The sequence below is a fragment of the Pogoniulus pusillus genome, chromosome 34 (genome assembly GCF_015220805.1).
Source record: "Pogoniulus pusillus isolate bPogPus1 chromosome 34, bPogPus1.pri, whole genome shotgun sequence".
NCBI lineage: Eukaryota > Metazoa > Chordata > Aves > Piciformes > Lybiidae > Pogoniulus > Pogoniulus pusillus.
In genome coordinates this window covers 671,070-687,967 of record NC_087297.1, presented here as the reverse complement: position 1 = coordinate 687,967, position 16,898 = coordinate 671,070, and the positions used below count along the sequence as shown (strand labels likewise).

The 16,898-nt window shown below is 50.4% G+C and overlaps 1 protein-coding gene across 6 annotated transcripts in view; it reads left to right on the top strand.

Annotated features, from left to right (window-relative positions):
- ROCK1 (Rho associated coiled-coil containing protein kinase 1) overlaps positions 1 to 16,898 on the top strand; it is a 101,468-nt gene that overhangs the window by 14,783 nt on the left and 69,787 nt on the right. For 5 of the 6 annotated variants that reach the window (XR_010308366.1, XR_010308367.1, XM_064170690.1 and 2 more), the window contains exon 2: positions 16,814 to 16,895. Coding sequence is in view for 3 of the 6 variants with exons in the window: in XM_064170690.1 (XP_064026760.1) it covers positions 16,814 to 16,895 (82 nt within the window). In the remaining 3 variants the exon portion in view is untranslated. Of the gene's footprint in view, positions 1 to 16,813; positions 16,896 to 16,898 lie in introns of those variants that run through there. The other variant, XM_064170691.1, reaches the window with a different exon arrangement.

Sequence of the window (16,898 nt, the reverse complement as noted above, 5' to 3'; positions counted from 1 at the left end):
AACCACTTGGGATAATCATTAAGCAAGCAAATTGGCTAGAAGGATTTATTTTGTGCATTCATGGCACTTACAGCCATATGTGAACATGGATGTGATGAAAAAGGTGAAGCCCTGACATACTTCTTCCTTTAAACCCCTTGCAAATTCAATTGAAGTACTCTAAGCTTCAAAATAACCAAGTTTTTGTTATCAGTACTGTGAAACTACAATCTCCTGCTCTAGATTTTGTTAGAAGGAACCGAGAATGTTTGTGTCTTGTGCAAAATGACTGAAATGGTACAAGAAACTGTCTGCATGAAGTTTGCTAATTTGTAGTTGAATTGGGGTGAGACATCAACTGTACTATTCTAAACTCAGCAGGTCCTTTTTTGGTCACTGGTTTATGCTCAGGCTGGCAGGCTGTCTCAAGTAGGATCTCCCAGAGATGAGTACTGGAGCTCCTAATCACCCTTCTGAATGGACAAGAAGATTGCAAGCAGTCTCACGAAGCATGCTGAGGACACTACACTGGGTGAACTGGCGGCTTCCTCTCCGAGACACCTGGGCAGGTTGTGAGAGTGGGCACCTGAGAACTGTGTGAAATCGGAGACAACTGCAAGGGCTTGGATCTGTGTGGCTAGCAGCAGCCTTGCTGACCTGGAGGCCCTGCTGTGCAGCAAGCTGAACGTGAGTCAGCTTTACAAGCATAGACAGAGGCACAAGCATCCCTCTCAGTGCTGGTCAGGCTGCACCTGTGGTACTGCATACACAAGTCAAAGACAGACTGAACGGGGTCTAATGGAGGGTGGCAAAGATGACTGAAGGACTGGAGAACCTACCTTGTAAGGGAAGACTAAAGGAGTCTCCCTGGAGAGTGCCTTCTCAGTATTTGAGTACCTGAAGGGTAGCTACAAAGAGGATGGAGTCATGTGGAGGAGACAGGGGCAAGGAGTAGAAGTCGCAGTGGGAGGGTTTTGTGTCTCCCTGAGAAGTGCACTTCTGAACAATCAATCTCTGCACAGCCTCCCGGGGCGCGGCAGAGTCCCTCTTGCTGGGGGGTCACCGAGGTTCCCTTTCCTGGGAAAAGTTGGATCAGATGACCTTTAGAGCCCTATTCAACCTGGGCTGCTCCAAGGCTCTGAGCTTCTCAAGCCTTTGAGAAAACACCTGTGCAGTGAAAACTGGTCTGCTCCTGGTCTTTTTCTGGCTTGGGTTTCACAGCCTCAGCGGAGTTCCTGGCTCTGTTTGCAGCAGTGCTGGTTAATGTCACTGCAGTCACACGGGGGATGTGCAGAGTGCTCTCAGCTGTAGCTGTCAAGGGCCCATTTCCTGAGCTGACATGGTACAGGATATGCTGTCTGCTGAGCAGCAGTGTTCCTGTGGTGGGCTTCTGACATCAGGCCTGGTCACAGCAGAAAAAAAGGGACCTAAGAGAAAAATATTTAAATCTAGTGGTGTGAAAAAGTGTAGGAAACTCAACCACACAATCGTAGCTGTGGTTGGAAAAGCCCCTTTAAGACCATGAAGTCCAAGCAGTATCTAACTCTACCAAGGCTGGGGCTAAACTGTGGCCCTCAGCACCACATCTCTGCCTTTGAAACACCTCCAGGGTTGAGGATTCAAACACCTCCCTGTGCCAGGCTTTGAGACCTCTTTTAGGCAAGAAGTTTCTTCCAACCTAAACCTCCCCTGACTCAACCTGAGGTGGTTTCTGCTTGTTCTATCACTTGTTCCTAGGGAGAATAAAACAAACACCCATCTGGCTCCATCCTTCTTTCGAGGAGAAGGCCACTCCTCAGCCTCCTTTCCTCCATGCTGAACAAGCCCACACAACAAATTGAGTTTATAGATGGACAAAAACTCATCTGCTGTGGATATTTCCTTCTGGAGGGCAGAAGGGCTCTGCAGCGGGACCTGGACCGCCTGGACAGATGGGCAGAGGCTAATGGGATGGGGTTCAATAGCTCAAAGTGCAGGGTGCTGCACTTTGGCCACAACAACCCCATGCAGAGATACAGGCTGGGGTCGGAGTGGCTGGAGAGCAGCCAGACAGAGAGGGATCTGGGGGTACTGATTGATACCTGCCTGAACATGAGCCAGCAGTGTGCCCAGGTGGCCAAGAGAGCCAGTGGCATCCTGGCCTGCATCAGGAATGGTGTGGTCAGCAGGAGCAGGGAGGTCATTCTGCCCCTGTACTCTGCACTGGTCAGACCACACCTCGAGTACTGCGTTCAGTTCTGGGGCCCCCAGTTTAGGAAGGACATTGAGATGCTTGAGCGTGTCCAGAGAAGGGCAACGAGGCTGGTGAGAGGCCTTGAGCACAGCCCTACGAGTTGAGGCTGAGGGAGCTGGGATTGGTTAGCCTGGAGAAGAGGAGGCTCAGGGGTGACCTTATTGCTGTCTACAGCTACCTGAAGGGTGGTTGTGGCCAGGAGGAGGTTGCTCTCTTCTCTCAGGTGGCCAGCTCCAGAACAAGAGGACACAGCCTCAGGCTGCGCCAGGGGAAATTTAGGCTGGAGGTGAGGAGAAAGTTCTTCCCTGAGAGAGTCATTGGACACTGGAATGGGCTGCCTGGGGAGGTGGTGGAGTCGCCGTCCCTGGAGCAGTTCAAGGCAAGGTTGGATGTGGCACTTGGTGCCATGGTCTAGCCTTGGGCACTGTGGTAAAGGGTTGGACTTGATGATCTGTGAGGTCTCTTCCAACCTTGGTGATACTGTGATACTGTGACATATTTTTCACTCAAATGGCAACTACAGGTTGCAATTGTATCTGAATTCCCCTTTCAGGGGAAGATGAGCTCTTGGGAAGGAGTTTAAAGTATTCTCCCCAGGAGCCAGCAGTGCCTCCTGCAGCCCAGCAGGCAGCTGTGTGCCAGAGCAGTGTGGGCAGCAGGGCAGGAGAGGGGATTGTGCCTCTTGGCTCTGGTCTGCTCTGCTCAGACCTCACCTCAAGTCCTGCTTCCAGCTCTGCTATCCCCAGCAGGGGACAGAGCTGCTGGAGTGGGGCCAGAGGAGGCCACAAAGATGATCCTAGAGCAGCTCTGCTTTGAGGACAGGCTGAGGGAGCTGGGAGTGTGCAGCCTGGAGAAGACTCCAGGGGCACCTCAGAGCTGCCTGCCAGTGCCTGAAGGGATCCTGCAGGAAGGCTGAAGAGGGGACTTGTCCTCAGGGTGTCAAGAGACAGGCCAAGAGGGAATGGTTTGAAGTTGAGGCAGAGCAGGATTATACTGGATCTGAAGAGGTTCCTCAGCATGAGGGTGATGAGATTCTGAAACAGGCTGCCCAGCGAGGCATCTCCTCCTTGGAGATATTCAGGGTCAGAATGGATAAGGCCTGGGGCAAGGTGGGCTAGTGGAAGGTGTACTTGTGCTTGGCAGGGGGGTTGGAACCTTGATGATTTTTAAGGTTGCTTCCACCCCAAACCACCCCCTTGTCTTCCTGATGGAGCCCCAAGAACTTTAAAGAGTCATAAGCAGTTTCAGACTGTGCTCTAATTTCAAGTGTATGTTCTCAAGCCATAATTGTTCTGCAGTGGAAGCTGCCAGAGGTTAGAGGTTCACCTTTCTGACCAGACAGGGTGATCTGGAGCAGCAGTCCCCAGGTCAGTCTCCATCAAAAGTGAGGCCCCAGGGCTTCTGCAGCAGCAGCTGGTCTGTTTTGCAAAGCAGTGTCTGATGCAGCTCCTGCCCTTGCGCTGCATGCAGGAGCTGTGTGCTTAGAGGTGCCTTGAGAGCTCACCTGCCTGTCACACTGTCATTTCGTTGTGGGGTGAGCAGGCACCATGATAAATAACAGATGTGTTAGATGAAGTAAAATGGCTCAGAAAAGCTCAGGAGCAGAGCTAGTGCTGTTGGGCTTTCCTGGGTTGCACTTAGGTAAGGCTGCTGGTGTCCTCCAGGCACTCCTGGACACAGCAGCTGCTCCAGCATCTCCAATGTTAAACTGCTGTCGCTGTGGTATGGCAAGGAAATGAGGTTGCATCAGGGTCTCTTCTGGTTGTCCTTTCCCCATTAGTTCATGTCTGTGTTTCAGCTAGTTCGGGGTGCAGTGTGTTGGTAGGTGGCAGAACTGAAAATGCCAGCCAGGTTCATTGTTTGTGGCCTTGGAAGGTCTCACTGTCAGTTGCTTAGGACAGCAGCAGCTGTGTTCTGAGGAGGAGCAGGGCTGTGAGCTGGGGTAGCTTTGTGGTAGCTTACCCAGGCATAAGATCTTTATGCTGGCTCTGCCCTGCTTTTTGATATGCTCATGACACTGAGCAGTGTTTGAAACCAGTACAAGTCAGGTTCAAGGATTTTCAGAAGATCTTTAGTTGTTGATCTTAACTCTTATGTAGAAGGAGCATGTGAGAATTCATCTGCGTTCTGTGTGCTCTTGCATTCATCTACTGGACAGCCACAGACTCTTGTGGTGGTTTTCAGGAAAACTGTGCATAGATGGGATCAAAGAACCAGAATCACAGAGTACATCCAGTTGCAAGAGATCTCTGAGGTCATCCACTCCAACCCTTGACCCAGCTCTGAAGGCTCAACACCAGACTACCTCCATAAGCACAGCTCCACAGGCTGCTGGAGCACCCCCAGGGATGGGGACTGCAGCACTGCCCTGGGCAGCCTGTGCCAATGGCTGAGAACCTTCCAGGGCAGAAATATCTCCTGAGCTCCAGCCTGAGCCTCCCCTGGGGCAGCTTGGAGCCGTTTCCTCTGCTCCTGTCCCTTGCCCCCAAGCAGCAGAGGCTGCCCCCTCCTTGCTGCAACCTCCCTGCAGGGAGCTGCAGAGAGCAATGAGCTCTGCCCTCAGCCTCCTCTTCTGCACCTGCACCCCCCCAGCTCCCTCAGCCCCTCCTCACACCCAGCTGCTCCAGGCCCTTCTCCAGCCTCACTGCCCTGCTCTGGACAGGCTGCAGCCCCTCAGTGTCCTTCTTGGAGTGAGGGGCCCAGAGCTGAGCACAGCACTCGAGCAGTCGATCCCCTCCTGTCCCTGCTGCTCCGATTTGTTTTGTGGCAGGCTTTAATGGCACAGGAACATTGCTCCCCTCACCTCCAGGAGATAAGTTAATCAGCCCAAGCTCAGCCTTCCTCCCTTGTAAGGACAGGCGGGAGAGACCTTGGCACGATTCCATGGTGGTGGCAATGGTCCAGATGCCCTGGCTCTCTCCCTTCCTGGGCTAACTTTTGTTTTCTCCCCTCTTCTGTATGCCGTTGGAGAATCCCCTTTGGAGCAGCAGCAGTGCTCTTTCATACCAGTGTACCTGAGAAAGTAGCTTCAAGAGTTGGGTTTGAGCTGTTTCTTAGCATTTCAGCCCTGTTCATCACTCCGACAGCAGTGTATGGGCCTGGTGGAAGCCCCAGGCTTTGGAAGTGGAGCAGCACTGTTCCACCAGGATCTGCTCTGTCTCCTGCTGAGCCACTCCACTGGAAACGGTGGTACATTGTGAGGTTGATGCCTTCAGTTCTCCTCCAGCTTGAGTCTCAAGGCTTGAAAGAAACAGGAACACTTCTTCGCCTGTCTGTAAATGAGGCTACAAACCTTACCCATCACAACGGCTCTGGGCCCTTCGGAAGTGCAGAGTGAGGCATCTGTGTTCCTTGTGCTCTCCTCCTGCAGTCTCCAAACAGTGAGCTCGAAGGTCCCAGGGGAGCTGACCTGAGTTGTTGCAGTGCTGCACAGGCTAAAATACTTCCTAATTATCCTGCGTGAGCCTTGCCCAAAGCCAGCCTGCGCGCCCGTGAGCAGCTTTGCTTGTGTCCTGGCGTTTCACTGGGCAGGGAACCACAATTCCCTGGAGGTGTTTGGTGGTTCATAGCTTCACCTCTTTTTTTTTTTTTCCTTCCACACACTCCAAAGCCTTAGGGATTTTAGGAAGGGCTGTCAGAAGAGAGTAGAAGAAATTGGATTTAAATACTGTTTAAGTATTTCTTGACCTGAAGTTAATCACTGTTAGTGGCTTGAAAATACACTTAACCACAGCAAAATTGTGTTAGCAGTGGCACTGTCAGCATTTCAAACCCAGCTTGGATGAAGCCTTGAGCCTGGTCTAGTGGAAGGTGTTCCTGCCGATGGCAGGGGGTTGGAACCAGGTGATCTTTAAGGTCCCTTCCAACCTAAACCATTCTGGGTTGCTATGGGGTTTTATTTCTTCTTCAGGAGTGTGTTGAGAATTTTTAGCATACCTTTGGATTCTATTTATTTCCCTTTGAGAAGTGTTTAAAGGCAATGGGGCACAGCCTGCTGTAGGTCAGTTTGTGCATGCAGTGCACTGGATCCTGCAGTCTGGGCATGCTTTGTTCTGTATTTGCAAATCCCTGATAAATACCAGAATCTGGCAGTTCTCTGCCCGTTGGTAACAAAGTGCTGCAGAACAGTAGCAAGTTCTGAAGAGTAGCAGTGCTTGGTAGCAGCAGTAACTTGTCTCTATCTGAAATGACCTTATGGGGATTTTAGCACTTTCTTTTTGGAGAAAAAGAAAAACATTTCAAAGTCATTCTCATGGTATATTCGTCATGGAAAAAAAGAATAAGTGGAGAAAAGCATTGGGATTGTGTGTCCATAACTGCTCTGTCTTACGGCAGGCGAAGGTTTATTGAATCAAGAGACGAAGAAGGCCCCAGGGCTTTGCCAGCACAAATCCAGCAGTGCTCAGTGCCTGTGCCCAGGCTGCCTTGGCATGCAGGGGTGATTACTTCTCAGGGAGTCCTTTTTGCAGAAGGGAGCTTGAGCTGTGACAGGAGGTTGTGCAAGCAGAGGCTCCTTGGAGCTGATACTGTGCTTGAATGGTGCTCAGCTTCCCCTCTGTGTTTGCAGCCAGCTGCCAGCAGCACTGTGGAGGCCTCTGGCTTTGCCAATTGCTGGTTGGGTTTGTGCAAAGTTTTTGTAGTGCAATTCTTTTATAACCTTCATTTTTTGCCTTCTGTGGTGGCCATTCCCCTCTCATGGAGGTGAAAGAAAGTGCTGTGACTTGTTCTAGAGTATTTAGGGAGAATTTCCCTTTTGGAGTGGGTTAGGGAATACTTTGTGCAGTGTTTCCAGACCACTGGAAAAATACTGTTTTCAGTCCTCCTTGGAAAGTTGTCAATTCGTGGTCAGCCTTATGTTTGAGAAATCACCTGCTTTGTGTCTCTGTCTGCCTAGCCTCTGTCTCCAGTCACTGTGCTCTCTCTTGTGGCCTGGGTCGTGCTTCTAGGAAGAGAAGTTTTCTTTTTCTTCAATACAGCGTTTTGGGAGGCTCTCCTAAAGCAGTTATTGAACATGAACTCTTCAAGGGTAAGGGTGGAACTTGCCTTTTTATTGCTTTATAGCTGATAGTTTCTATCTGTAGTTAACTCACAGGTGGTCTGCAGCAAACATGCCCAGGTCAGGTGGTAGCAGGTACTGTGGTTGCTGCGTTGGTGTTGCTGTAGAGCAGACTTAGTACCTTTGTGCTGCTGGTTGTCTTCCAGACCTTGCTGGTAGTGTTGGGTGGTTGGGTTTGTCACAGCAAGGTAGCAGTTTGCAGGCAGAGGTGTAGTGGGGGAGCTCGAGGCAGTCACTTCAGATATTGATGGGAGAACTTACTCTACTTCCACCATACTGTGTTAAGCTAAGAGATCTGAAGTTGCCTTGAATGTTAATCAGCTTTGAGCAGCGTTTGCCACAATGTGTAGTGCTCTTAGGGCCATGTTGGTGTCACGTCCAACTGAATAAAACTTACTTCCTGAGTCTGGCTTCATGGATACCTGCCTGGAAAAGATCTGAGAGACAGACAGCAATTTCCCAAGCCGCAGCTGTGGAGGGAATTTTGTTCCCTGTGCCAAGTGCTGCTCTAGCTTTGTGGAGTCGTGCAGTTGCTCCCTTTTCATTGGAGGCATTACCTGATTCATTTCAGGCTGCTTCCCAGATTTCTGAGGGGGAAATGGATTCCCTTTTTTCTTTCCTATCTTTGGTCTGTCTTCTATCCTGCTGAAGGGAAGTTACATGTCACTATCTGAGTCCATTCCTAACTGTTCTCTGGAGACCTTAGGTCTGCTTTCTGCTGAGTGTTCCTTACAGGTGCTGCCTGCCTTTGGGCTAAGTTCTGAGTGCCTGTGTTTAAGGTGAAGATATTAGGAATTCTAAACCAGAAGCAGTAGACCTACATCTGCTGCTCCTAGAAGAATCTACTCCCAGGATAACCCAGAAAGTTGTGGGGACCTCCAAGGACTTGAGCTGATGTCACGAGCGAGGTTTAGCTTTTCTGCAAAGCAAACCACCAAACCGAAAAGCCAAGGCGGGGAACAGGGCTCGTTTTCTCTTTGTGCTGGATATGATAACTCAGAGAGGTGGAAAGGATGTGAGGCCACTTTTTTTCCCCAGGAGGCACTTCTGTGAATAAAATTACCCTGCTGCATGTTGGGTTGGCTGCTCATCTCCAGTTGCAGTTGTCAGAGTAGCTGGGAACTCCAGACCTACAAGGCACTTCCACTGCCAGCTGCTGAAGTGGCTGTGGAATGCTGCTTCCATGGTGGCAAAGATCAGTACCAGTACTCCCTCTGCTTTTAGCACTTAAATATATGTGCTTTAAGTGTAGTTGTGTTCAACACATGTACTACAGCTCTTTGAAAGAGGGCAGTTCTAAGAAGCTGTACTTGATGCTCCATTTAATCTTGGCTTGCTAAATCATTTAAACTGAAAGTATTCCATCTGTTTCTGGTACAAGAGTCCCTGATGCATTCCAGAGGCTGGTTTGGTACCTTATGGAAGGTCTTCCATTGATGGCAGAGTGTGTAAAGTGTGCCCACAGAGCAGATCAGCCCATGCAGGTGCACCTTTGGCAATGAGCACAAGATGCTTGCTGGCTGTGAAGCGAAGCAGCCAGCTTTTGCTGCTGTTGCACATCTCCCTGAGCACTTCCAAACAGACATCCATTCCACCTGTTCCTCTGTACAGTTTACTGAAATGGGTTCTTGCTGATGCTTCAGTCTCTGTTCTTCACCTTTCCTGAAGATGCTGCTCTCTTGCCTGGTAATTATTCTTAAAGGTGTAATATGAAATAGAATTAAAGTTGAGCGCTACTGGAATGGAATATTAAATGGAATTACAATTGAAGTAATAAACTGTGATGTAGTAAACTGAAGTTTAAATGTCAAGCCTGTTAACCACAATGGAATCTCTTACCATAGTGGAATTGGTGTTGTAATAGTGGCTAGGGCTTGAGTTTGGAGAGGGAACCCCCACTGAAAGGCATTGTCTGGAATGCACAGAGTGAACTTGCCATACTGTGGCCAGAAAATAGTGCCCTGGATAGGTGCCCCTCAGAACAGGCCCATGCAGCCAGAGTTCCTGCAGCTGGTCGGTGGGCAGAGGGGGACTGTTCTGTCAAGGAACTATGGCGTGCCCTTGGTTTTAGCAGCCTCTGAACTCTGCTGCTGCCAGTGCTCATGCATGCTTGCTGTGCATGAGCTGGCCTCAGAGACCTGCACTGTTATGTTTGCTTCCTGTAGGAGACGTTTCAGCTGGCAAGATTCAGTGCTGCAGTGAAAGCCTGGGAAGGAGCATAACTGCCTGTGTGTCTGTCCCTGCCCGCAGGCTGGCACCAGAGGCTTCCTCAGGAAGCTGTAACACATGGGCCAGCAGGGGCTGCGCGCTCAGGGACAGTGTGCACTTGGGTGTAGCTGTGTGTCACTGTGTTTTGAGAGATCCATACTAATTCCTGATGTACTGAGTAAGTGTATGCCTGGGAATTTGTAAGTGGAACTGCAGGGCATTGGATGTTGGAATGGACTCAAGTGTACATGCTGTGAAAGTCCACAGGAGCTGAGGATTGGATTCATAGGTTCATGCAATTCTGGAATGGTTTGGGTTGGAAGGCACCTTTAAAGATCATCTAGTGCCAACCCCCTGTCGTGCCTAGGGACACCTCCCACTAGCACAGGTTGCTCAAGGCCTTATTCAACCTGGCCTTGAACACCTCCAGGGAGGGGGCATCTGCAACCTGTGCCAGTATCTCCCCACCCTCACTGGAAAGAATTTCTTCCTCATCTCCAGTCTCTATCTCCTCTCTTCCAGCTTCAATCCATTGCCCCTCACCCTATCACTCCAAGCCCTTTTGAAAAGTCTCTCCCCACCTTTCCCGGAGCCCTTTCAGGTACCGGGAGGCTGCTCTGAGATCTCCCTGCAGCCTTCTCTTCCCCAGGCTGAGCAGCCTCAGCTCTCCAGCCTGTCCCTGCAGAGTAGTGCTGCTTGTTAAGTCTGCAGCCAGGCAGCCTAGAAAACACTTAAATGTGACAGCTGTGCTGGAGAGGACTTTCTTTGCCGTGTATGCTGTAAGGAAGAGCTGTGACTTCACAGCTGAGGATATCCCTGCTCCTGTAGGCAAAGTTCAGACACTTGACTGGAGAGTTTTCGCTAGGTTGTTAGCCCAGGCCAAGCACAAACTGCAACACCAGCCTGAGCAGCAGGCACTTGGTTTGTCACCCACTGCTGCTGCCAGCACCAGCTCTGCACAGCTCACTGTGGCTTCAGACCTCGCCACCCTCACAGAGGCTGTGCACCTCTGGGTTAAATGCATAGCCCTTCACAAAGGAGTCTTTTAACTCAGTGAAGAGCTAAGACCTCAACTCAGTAAAGATTTAATATCTCAGTCAAGAGCAGGCCTCTTGAAGGCAGTATGGATGGCTGCTTCCCTTTCAGCTTTTCCACAGGCTTTAACCCCTTTGTCAGTGACATGGGCAGTGGCACTGAGGCACCCTCAGTGAGTTTACAGGTGGCACCAACCGTGTGGCCTGTTTGACACACTGGAGAGAAGGGATCCATTCAGAGGACCTGGACAGGCTGCAGAGATGTGCCCAACACAAACCCATGGAGTTCAGCAAGGCCAAGTGCAAGGTCCTGCAGCTGGGTCAGGGCAATCCCAAGCACAAATCAGGTTGGTGGGAGTGGCTGAGAGCAGCCTGGAGGAGAAGGCCTTGGGGGTGTCAGCCTGAAAGCTTTCAAACAGTGTTCTGGCCTGGAACTGCAGAGCTGTAGAGGTCTGCTCGGGGTTGTTTCTCAGGTGAGCTGGCACTTGTCCGTTTAATTGAAGTACAAATATTGGGTACCAGAGGAAAGTCCTCTCTACGTGTTTTTCCTTACCAGTGAAGTGGGAGGAAGGTATTCCCCAAACCAGTAAGTGTCAAAGAAGGCTCCAGGGTTTCCTTTTGATCCATTCAGTAGTGTCAGCAAAAGTCTGGCTGTGCCACGAAGGCATAGTGGCTGCTGTGGACTTACTCAAAGGTCTGAAGGACATGCATCATGCCAAGCTACACCTTGTCATGAGGTCTTTTTGTTTATCACTTGCCCACTGATAGGCAGTTAAAGGGTATTTTTTGGGTAGGATAATTGATTGCAGGAACTGGCTGTAAGCAAACCCAAATGACAGCTTGGTGTCCTAGACAAAATGGAATGGTTTGGATTGGAAGGGGCTCTCAGGATCCTGTGGCCCAACACCTTTGCTCAGACAGGGCCAGCTAGAGGAGGTTGCTCAGAATCATGCCTAGTCAGGTTTGGAGTACCTCATGGAGACTTTGCAGCCTGTCTGGGCAAAACCTGTGTGTGACCACCTGGCCAGTAAGAAAAAAGGTTTTCTTGTGCTCAGATGGAATCTTGTGTCTGTAATGTGCCCATGTCCTGTCAGTGCCCATCACTGGGAAGAGCCTGTCTCCTTCCTCACTCCTGCCTCCAGCCTTCTCTTCCTCAGGCTCAGCAGTGCCAGCAGTATGAGAGGTGCTCCAGTCCCGTTGTCATCTTTATGACTCTTTGCTGCACTTGCTCCAGTGTGCTTTTGACTGTCTGGTGCTGGAGAGCCCAGAACTGGACACAGCACTACAGGTGTGGCCTCACCAGTGCTGAGCAGAGAAGGATCAACCTCCTCCATCTGCTGGCAGTGCTCTGCCTAGTGCAGCCCAAGGTGCTGTTGGCTGCCTTTGCTGTGAGGGCACTTTGTTGTCTCCCAGGAGCCAAGGGAGTATCCAGCTAAACAGCTCTGCCTTCCCCTGGCACTGACTGCCTGGGGCTGTTCCTCCTCAGGTGCAGGACCTAGCATTTCCTTTTGCTGAACTTGATGAGGTTCATATAAGGGACCTTTAAAAGGCATCTAGCTGAGTGCCCAGCAGTCAGCAGGGACATTCCCACTTAGATTAGGCTGCTCAGAACCCCATCAGGCCTGACGTTGAATGATTCCAGGGACGGGGCCTCTACTGCCTCCGTAGGAAACCTGTTCCAGTGTTCCACCACCCTCGTGGCAAAGAACTTCCTCCTAATGTCCACTCTAAACCTACCCTGCTCTGATTTAAAACCACTGTCACTTGTCCAATTGCTACATGCCTGTGGTGGTTTGGGTGTTCCCTGCCCCCCACCCCACTTTAGAAATCACCCAGCCTAGACTCAGCAGGCTCTGGGAACATAAATGAAGCTTATATTTACAGCTGGCACAATGTACAAGCAGATAGTTACAGTCTATGCAGTTATAGGCAGAAATAGACAAGGTAAAAGGTAATACAGAAACACAACTCCCCTCCCAGAAACCTGAGTCCCCAGGAGGGGCTCTCAACCACCCCTGCACCTTCCCCCTGCCCCTCTCAACCTTACCCCAGTCCCAAGGAAGAATGGAGGTTCAACCAGGGGGTTAGGAAGCAAAGTGGATTAGTCCCAAATGGAGGGTGAGGTTAGAGAGCAAGATGCAGCTCAGCCAATTCCCCAGCAGAAGCAAAAGAAGTGGTTATCTTTGTTTGTATTTCTTGTTCCTATACATCTCAGCAAGCCTATGAGGGAAGTAGCCATCACCACTGTTTTCCTTTCACAGCCTGTAGTCCAGTTCTTCTCACTAAAACATTCTAGCCTGCTTCAAACCAGCACAGTGCCCCTCCGAGCAGTCCCTCCCCAGCTCTCCCGTAGTCCCCATTCAGGTACTGGAAGGCTGCTCTCAAGTCTCTCTGGAACTTTCTCTTCAGGTGGAACAGTGCCAACTCTCAGCTTGTCCCCATAGCAGAGGTCCTCCAGCCTCTCATCATCCTGGGGGCCTTCTCTGGACCTGCTCCATCAGGTCCATGTCTCTCTTGTTTTGGGAGCCACTTAACTGGACACAGCTCTGCAGGTGAGGTCTCAGCAGAGCAGAGGGGCAGAGTTCCTCTCTCTTTGATGCAGCCCAGGCTGCCACTGGCTGTGTGGGCAGCAAGTGCATGCTGTTGGCTCACGTCCAGCACCCCCAAATCCTTTTCCACAGGGCTCTATCACATCTGGATCGGTACTGAGGATTGCCCTTACCTGGGTGCAGGAGCTTGCACTTTCTCTTGTTGAACCTCATGAGGTTTGCCTGGGGGCACTTCTTCAGCCTCCCCAGGCCCCTCTGGGTGCCATCCTGCCCCTCTGCTGTATTGACAGCACCACGTAGCTCGGTGTCATCTGCAGACTTGCTGGTGATGCCTTGATCCCAGTGTCCATGTCACTGATGAAGACATTAAACAGCAAAAGCCCCAGTACAGAGCCCTGGGGGCCACCACTTGTCAGATTCTGCTCTGCCAGTTTCTCTGGCCTCTCCAGGTCCCCCTGACAGGTCAAAGATTGGAGAATTCAAACAGTTAAAAGAAACTTGTCATTAGCTTTCTGCCTGAGCCATGCAGCTGCTTCGCAGCTGTGCTCGCATGTTCAAACCAGCTTCTCCCTCGGAGCACTGCCACAGCCCCTTGGTGTCTGAGCTGCCTGTAGGCATGGCTGGGTGCAGGACCACTGTGATCAACATGTGAACATCCACACTGGCCAGGTTTCTGGGGTTCAGGTGTGGAGGGAAGCTTCAGCACTGGAGAAGTGATGAGGGGAAGGACTGGAGTCTGAGGAGTGGTGTGGGTGGAGTTGTAGATGCTAAGACTTCTTTGCTACTTCTCCCTTTTTGGAAGCTCCAAAGGACTTCATCCTTGGGTAACTGCCATCTGGGCCAAGGAATGCAGGTTGGGTGTGCTGGTGATACCCCTGAAGCTTTTTTGTAGTTCTGTGAATGCTGGATGAAGAGTCAGGTAAACAAGTGCCTCCAGTGGCGAGTCAAAGCTGGACTCAGCGCCGCTTTGTTTGCCGTGGGCTGCCACTCAGTGATACTCTGATGTGAGTTTAGACTGAAGATCAGGAAGAAGTTCTTTGCCGTGAGGGTGCTGAGGCACTGGCACAGGTTGCTCAGGGAGGTTGTGTATGTTCCTTCCCTTGGGGTGTTCAAGGCCAGGGGCTGGTGTGCAGTGTCCCTGCCCATGACAGGGCACTGGAACTGGGTCAACTTTGAGGTCTCTTCCAACCAAACCCATTCTGCAAATCTGCGGGTGATAAAATGTGCCTGAAGTGCAACAGCTGGAGTGCAGTGGTGCTCCAGCTGTACCCTGGTGATGCAAATGATGCACTGTAGATTTTACTTCTGAGTCCTGACTGACTGTGTTTGGCTGAAGTTGCTCGGTGGAGCACGCTTTGCAAGATCCCAGCAGCATATTTTGCTATCAAGTTGCATTAACACCAATTAATCCATCCAAAGAAAACCAGAATCGTGGTGAGTTTTACTCAAGAGTTGTTAGCATCTGAAAGCTGAGAGGCAGTGTTTGCATTCTGGATTAAACAGCATTGAACATTTGCCTCTTAGAAGTGACCTTGTCTGCTCCTCTTCCTCTTATTTCTGAGACAAGCTTTAAACCCCACCTGCCTGCCGGGCTCCTGCCTTGCAGACACATCCTCTACTCTCTTATTTTCTGCCTAGGATTGTAGTGTAGCAGTTGAAAGCAAAGGTATGTTGCAGAAGTCAGAGTCCTGTTACAAACTGGCAAGTACTCTGATTTGTCCTATATTGTTGTACTGAGTCTAATCTCCCCTCTGACAAAAAAGACTGAATTTTGGTGCTTTTTGTCTTGTATTTTTATTTCTATTTTTCTTTTCTGTGACAGGAGGAGAGGAAGCAACTTGAAGTTGACCCAGGGGAGTTTAGATTGGACATTAGGAACAATTTCTTCCCTGAGAGGGTTGTCAAGCCCTGGAGCAGGCTGCCCAGGGAAGCAGTTGAATCCCCCAGGATGTGGTTTAGCAGCAGACTTGGCAATCTTGGGTTGGACTCGATGATCTTAGAGGGTTTTTTTCCAACAAGAATGAATCTGTGGAAGCCTGAAATGAAGCCAATAACTGCACTGCCCCAGAGCAAACCAGCAGGTTGAGAATGTTGTTGTGCTTCTGCATGATATGTGGAAAGGTTTTCTCTGCTAGCTGTGACCCTGGGCAGCCTGGCTGGCTGAAATGATTCGGGGGCTTACAGGCAGAGTGGACTCCAGACATTGGGAATTCACCACCACTGCTCATGTGCTTTTGAAAGTCATAGAATCACAGAATGGGTTGGGCTGAAAGTGACCTTCAGAGCTCATCCTCTCCAACCCCCTGCACTCAGCAGGGACATCCTCTACTAGATCAGGTTGTCCACAGCCCTGTCCAGCCTAACCTTGACTATCTCCAGGGGTGGGGCTTCAACCACATCTCTGGGCAACCAGTTCCAGTGTTTCAGCACCCTCATGGCAAAGATCTTCCTCCTAACTTCCAATCCCAATCACCCCTTCTCTAGTTTGAAGCCACTGCCCTTGTCCTGTCCCTGCAGGCCTTTGCAAACAGTCCCTCTGCAGCCTTCTCCTAGCCCCCTTCAGGCACTGGCAGGCTGCTCTAAGGTCTCCCTGGAGCCTTCTCCCCTCCAGGCTGAACACCCCCAGCTCCCTCAGCCTGTCCCCATAGCAGAGCTACTCCAACCCCCTAGATCATTTTCCTGGCCATCTCTGGACCCTCTTCATCAGGTCCATGCCCTTCCTGTGTTGGGGGCTGTAGAGCTGGACACAGCACTGCAGGAGAGGTTTCAGCAGAGCAGATCAGAGAGGCAGGATCCCCTCTCTCCATCTCTGGCCACTCTGCTTTGGATGCAGCCCAGGCTCTCAACATGGTATCAGAGAGCACAGCCATGGAGGTACAGCCTGGAGAAGTCAATAGCAGTGTGTCCCTGACACACTCTGCTGACATCCATCAACTTGGATTTTATGGCCTTACATTTTTGCAGCTGCCACCTAATCATCATCTGGTGGAGACAGAAGGCTTCCTGAACGCTATTTGCTCTTTGCGGCACCATTGCTCCGCAGATACCAGGTCTGTGCTTTTCAACCCACGTTCCTGGTGGAGCTGTTCTTGGGGAAGATGCAATCCACTGACGATTCAGCTACACTTGCTGTGAAATGTAGACCTAAACTCTTAAGTCAGGAAGTCTATGGCACCTAAGACAACCATCAGATCATCTTCTTCTGTATTTTTCTGTTTGGGTTTGGTTCTAGTTTGGTTGTGTTCACAGGAATGTGCTCTGTGGTTGTAATAGCAGCTGGGCTTGTGGCTGTTCATGCTCAGGTTTAAGTTAGAATATAGAAAGCCAAAGCTCTATTCATAGAAATTCCCTCTGAATTCAGTCAATCAAATGTGGTGCTTGACTCTGGCAATTAAATGTTCATCAGTGACCACTTGCTGTTCAAGTGCCAGCTGTCTGCTGCCTTGGGATGCTTTACCTCCACACTGAACTGCTGCTGGCTCTTTTCCTATTTGAGGAAAATCATTTTCATGTAAATGAGGTCATTAATAATTCCCAGAGGTGTATTTGCTTTGCAATGGATGGCACCTAAGATTCAAAAGGACCAGTGGCAGTGCAGGAGTAGCAGCTGTTCCACGGGCTGCTGGCTGAGTCGTGGATGCCATTTGTGTGGAAAATTCTTGGGGCCAGCTGGGTTTGCTTTGTCTCTTCCACTAGCAGCATGTGTCATTATTTAAAAAAAAAAAATCACTTTCTGTGTTTTGTTCTTTTCCAGGATGGATTAGATGCTTTGGTGTACGACTTGGATTTTCCTGCCTTAAGAAAAAACAAGAACATTGATAACTTCTTAAACCGGTGTA